General features: G+C 42.4%; 1 protein-coding gene across 1 annotated transcript in view; it reads left to right on the top strand.

The window, feature by feature from the left end:
- Positions 1-5,625, top strand: part of CMTM6 (CKLF like MARVEL transmembrane domain containing 6) — a 29,309-nt gene that overhangs the window by 10,365 nt on the left and 13,319 nt on the right. The window contains exon 2 of the mRNA XM_017887685.1: positions 2,902-3,126. Coding sequence (XP_017743174.1) covers positions 2,902-3,126 — 225 coding nt within the window. The remainder of the gene's footprint in view (positions 1-2,901; positions 3,127-5,625) is intronic.

Here is a 5,625-nt window from a genome sequence, read left to right as displayed (position 1 = left end):
AATTTTTGTATTTTTTAGTAGAGACGGGGTTTCACCATGTTAGCCAGGATGGTCTCGATCTCCTGACCTCGTGATCTGCCCGTCTCGGCCTCCCAAAGTGCTGGGATTACAGGCGTGAGCCACCGCGCCCGGCCATCTGGGATGTTTCTAGTTTGGGGCTACTATGAACAAAATTGTTATAAACACTCACGTACCGGTTTTTGTACAAACGTTAAGTTTTCATTTCTCTGAGATAGATGGCCAAGAGTTCTGTTCCTGGGTCATATGGTAGATATATGCTTAGTTTTTAAACAGTTCAGCCGTGCTGAACTGTTGTTCAGGATGACTGTACCCTTGACTCTTTTTGATGAAAATGTTTTGTAGGATAAGATATTTACTATTACTATGAAATGTATCTGTTGATTTTGGTAACAATCTTGTTGCCATTAACCTGTCTGGTTGCTTCTACTGACCTGACTGGTGTGAGAAGGGAATTCCCTTTAGCCTGTAACTTAGGTCATCAGTCGTTTTGATGGTTTTGGCCCTCAGCAGGAAATTCCCTCAGCTTCCACAAAACGCACACAAACTGCCCAAGCAAAATATTCTTCTTCACTCTCTTCCCTTCTATTTCTAGAGAAGAGTTAGCCCCAAACCTGAGCCCTGAATCCTATCTTTAGAGAGCCATTTTTCTACCTCTGTCTTTAGATCGACCCATCTTACTGGTTTCTGCGTAAGTATTTAAACATGCTCAGTTCTCTCCCATGTTGAAATTCCCTTCTCTTTGACCTCATCCACTACTGCCCTATCTGGCCATTCTTTCCCAGCCACACTTACTGCCTATGCTGTCTCTCTTTCACTGCCTTACCCTCCCCTTATTTCCCAATACACAGTATTGTCATCGAGCTTCTCTCCCCGACTACCCTGGAACTTTTCTTGCTGATGTCACCGGTAACCTTCTTATAGCTCAATCTAAGGTAGGTGTTTCAGTGTTGTTACTACTTGACCTCTAAGTAGCATTTAGCACTCTTGATTACTTGTGCATGTGTGTGTGTAAATACTTTTTTCTTGTTTACTACCCCTTTGATTGCTGCTCCTGGTTGTCCTTTGCTGGTTTTTTCCCCTCTGCATATCCTAGAAATCTTCAGATTCCTCACATTTCCACGTAAGGCTATCTTTCCTCCTTTGGGTCATCTCACCCTCCCACTCTGCTGCCTCCCCCATCTTTATCTGCATGTTAGACGTCTCCTTTGAGCTCCAGACCATGTATTCATTTGCTTTCCAACTACATCTTCACCTAACTCTTCCACAGACCTCCTCAATCACAGCGTATTTAAAACTGAATTTATTCTCTCCCCAGCACCCTTGCCTTTTAAAAAGAAAAAAACCTGACTGTTTCTTCAGTGAGGACCAGTATGTTAGTATCACATACAGAGCAGTTGGAAGTAGTTAAAACCCACTTGCGTGTAATTGAGTTGCCAAGTTAACCAGAGTTAACATTCTCCGCTCACCATACCAAGCATCCTGGCCTCACACTGGTCACCCACAGCCTGCCATGGCCAGTAGGCGTCTCATTAGCACACCCAAACTCTTGCTTCTGTTATCAGTTGAGTTGTGTTGTTCCCATACTGGTTTATGCTAACTATACTTTTATGGCCATACAGTTAAATACTACAAAGCTAAAACTGAGTGTGAAAAGGAATTGCTTTTTTAAAACTAAATTGAATGCTTTGGAAAGACTGAAAGATAAGTTACTACAATATTTATCTGCCATGGAATTAAGGAAGAGCAAGGCAACTGTAAAAGGCTGGTAAAACTAATCTGACTCTAGAAAGATTCTGAACTCTGTTTCTCAAGTGTTTAAGATGTCACTTCACTTCAGATAACATCAGTCTGGAAGTGGTAGTCCCTAGATGATGAAAGTGAGTAATGCAGAAAATGTGGAATTCCAGTCAGTAGACCCATAAAGAAAAAACTCACTTCAAAAGATTGTTAATAAATGTGCATTTTTAAGTTAAAATGTTTAAGGTACATATGTGTTATCTTATGTTCCATATTATTTGTACGCATCTTGTCTGATACGAGCTTTTGCATCCTGTGCGATAAGAGCTTCTGCTGCATCTCTCAGTGATTGCCACTCTTCTCCATTGCTACTGTCTACTCGCTATTATTTGCCCTGATTTCCTACATCAGCTTCCCAGTTGGATGTCCACCCCAAGGTTTGCTTTACCTCTGGTGCCTTCTCCATATTGTAGCCAGTGAGAACTACTGAAAGCATAAACCTGATCATTGTCAACCTTTACTTTAAAACCCTTAAAATCCAGATTCTTTAATTAATGAGGACATTTAGATCCGGCCTCAGCTTACCTCTCTAGCCTCATGTAATAATTTTTGTGCTGCCGTTCTCTTCCCTCAAACTCTATACTTGAGCCGTGTTGATTTGACTCACTTTGGCAGTTCAGTTGGAGGTCAGGGTGTGTTGTCTGTATGTTGGGTCGGGGGGCAGGTGCCATGCTCTCATTTCTGGGCCTTTCTATGTACTGCTTCTCTGCTGGGAATTTCTTTCCTCAATCTTTCATCCCCCAAACTGACTCCATTCTTCAGGCCTCAGCTTTCTCCTTCAGGAAGCCTTTCCTGACCCCAAAGTTGAGCTTCTCTCCTGTGTGCTTTTATAACAATATTATGTATTTCCCTTGTTCTGGCATTAGTACACGATGGGTTAATTCTTTATTTACCTGTATTCCCTTCAAATCGGCCAAACTGTAAGTTCTGTGTAGGTGAGGTTTATTCATTAATCTTGTTTGCCATAGTCTCCTCATTGTAAATATTTAAATATTTGAGTAAATGTATTATTCAGAAACAGCTTTCTAAATACTGTAGGTTCTCTGAAAAACACTTAAGTAAAATGTTTTGCTTCATTTGTAGTTGCTGTCTCTGCTGGCCTTCATCTGTGAAGAAGTTGTATCACAGTGTACTTTGTGTGGAGGACTTTATTTTTTTGAGTTTGTAAGCTGCAGTGCCTTTCTTCTGAGTCTCCTTATACTGATTATGTATTGCACTCCATTTTACAAGAGAGTTGATACCACAAAAGTAAAATCATCGGTAAGCATGAGAAAATATCATCCCCATATTAAGAGCATAGCTATTTTGTAATCTGGCATAGTTTTATTGTTTAAAGCAGTAATGTTTTCAAAACTCAGCAACATGAAAAGACAGTATCCCTTGTTCCAACTGGCTCTGCTTCTAAGCACCTCTGTTTTTTGCTACCGAGGGGATGATAGAGAGGGAAAGTGAGATCAGAGTGAGAGTGGCAGACACTGCCAATAGTTTACAGCTATTGGTGGTTTAATGTAATTCACATTCGACTTAAAAAAAGCCTAGGATTTTGTCACTTCTGATTTCTCACTTTTGAGTGTCACTCATTGGTTCTACAATTATTAATTGTGTGCCTTTATTACATGCCAGGCATTTATATGCTAGACACTGGAGATAGAGTAGTGAACTAATGTGAAATATTTCTGGAGCTTTAAAATAAAACAACATTTAACGCTTAAAGCTTCAGTGATCAGGGAAAATAAAACAACATGTAATTCTTCCTATATTTTGCTTTAATGGTATTATGAAAAGTTGTCTATGAGTGAATTAAGAATGTATTTGTTGAATTTATTCATACATTTTCTTATAAAATAAAACTACTTGAGAGTCTTATTTTTTACAAAATTAGAAATGCTTAACTTTTTAACACTTAGTATGCTGACCTGATAAGGTTTTTTGTTTTGTTTTGTTTTTGCAATGGTGTCTCACTCTGTTGCCCAGGCTGGAGTGCAGTGGTATGATCTCAGCTCACTGCAGCCTCTGCCTCCCAGGCTCAAGCAATCCTCCCACCTTAGCCTCCCCAGTACCTGGGACTATAGGTTTGTACTACCACACGTGGCTAATTCTTATATTTTTTTAGAGACGGAGTTTTGCCTTGTCGCCCAGGCTGGTCTCAAACTCCTGGACTCAAGTGATCCACCCCCCTCAGCCTCCCAAAAGTGCTGGGATTACAAGCGTGAGCCACCATGCCTGGCCCTGACCCTATGTTTTTGAGTATAGTTGAATGTGTGAGATGACACATGAAATAATTTTTATTTATTTATTTTTGAGATGGAGTCTTGCTCTGTCGCCCAGGCTGGAGTGCAGTGGCACAATCTCGGCTCACTGCAACCTCCGCCTCCCAGGTTTAAGCGATTCTTCTGCCTCTGCCTCCCAAGTAGCTGGGATTACAGGTGTACACCCAGCTAATTTTTGTATTTTTAGTAGAGATGGAGTTTCACCATCTTGGCCAGGCTGGTCTTGAACTCCTGACCTCGTGATCCACCCGCCTTGGCCAACCAAAGTGTTAGGATTACAGGCATGAGCCACTGCACCCGGCGAAATAATTTATATAGTTACTGAATTTAACAATTGAGCAATTTACTTCTTTTTTTTTTGGTTTTTGTTTTTTTTTTTGAGACGGAGTCTTGCTTTGTCACCCAGGCTGGAGTGTAGTGGCCGGATCTCAGCTCACTGCAAGCTCCGCCTCCCGGGTTTACGCCATTCTCCTGCCTCAGGCTCCCGAGTAGCTGGGACTACAGGCGCCCGCCACCTCGCCCGGCTAGTTTTTCATATTTTTTAGTAGAGACGGGGTTTCACCGGGGTTTCACCGTGTTAGCCAGGATGGTCTTGATCTCCTGACCTCGTGATCTGCCCGTCTCGGCCTCCCAAAGTGCTGGGATTACAGGCTTGAGCCACCGCGCCCGGCGAGCAATTTACTTCTTTAGTAGCATTTGAGTTGTCAGTAGTAGTTTGTGAAGAGTTGTACGTGTCAGCGTTGGCAAAATAATCCACATTTTTGAGGGAAGGGATTATGGTAGATTTTGAACTTTTTTTTTTTTTCTTTTTGAGACGGAGTCTTGCTCTTGTCGCCCAGACTGGAGTGCAGTGGCAGGATCTCGGCTCATTGCAACCTCTGCCTCCTGGGTTCAAGCAATTCTCCTGCCTCAGCCTCCTGAGTAACTGGGATTATAGGCATCCGCCATGGCTAATTTTTGTACTTTTAGTAGAGAAAGTGTTTCGTCATGTTGGCCAGGCTGGTCTTGAACTCCTGACCTCAGGTGATCCGCCTGCCTTGGCCTCCCAAAGTGCTGGGATTATAGGCATGAGCCACCGCAGCTGGCCTTTTTTTTTTTTTTGAGACAGGTCTCGCTCTTTTGACCAGGCTGGAGTGCAGTGGCATGATCAAGGCTCACTGTAGCCTTGATCTCCTGGTCTCAAGCAATCCTTGTGCCTCAGCCTTCTGAGTAGCTGGGGAGTAGCTGTGACTACAGGTGTGTGCCACCACTCCCAGCTACTCTTTTTGATTTTTATTAGCGATGAGATCTTGCTATGTTGCCTAGGCTGGCTTTGACCTCCTAGGGTCAAGCAGTCCTCCTGCCTTGGCCTTCCAAAGTACTGGGCTTAGAAGCGTGAACCTATGCCTGGCCCGATTTTGTGCTCTTACAAATAAGAAATAACAGTATAAAAACAAACCAGTAAGATTTTTTTTTTTTTTTTTTTTTTTTTTTTTTATCAAGGGACTATGCTTTCTCCCCAGCTCGGGGGGGGATGTGCTATATAACACACCTCCTA

This window comes from Rhinopithecus bieti, unplaced genomic scaffold (genome assembly GCF_001698545.2).
Source record: "Rhinopithecus bieti isolate Rb0 unplaced genomic scaffold, ASM169854v2 scaffold_17429, whole genome shotgun sequence".
Lineage (NCBI taxonomy): Eukaryota > Metazoa > Chordata > Mammalia > Primates > Cercopithecidae > Rhinopithecus > Rhinopithecus bieti.
This window is presented reverse-complemented; position numbering and strand designations above follow the sequence as displayed.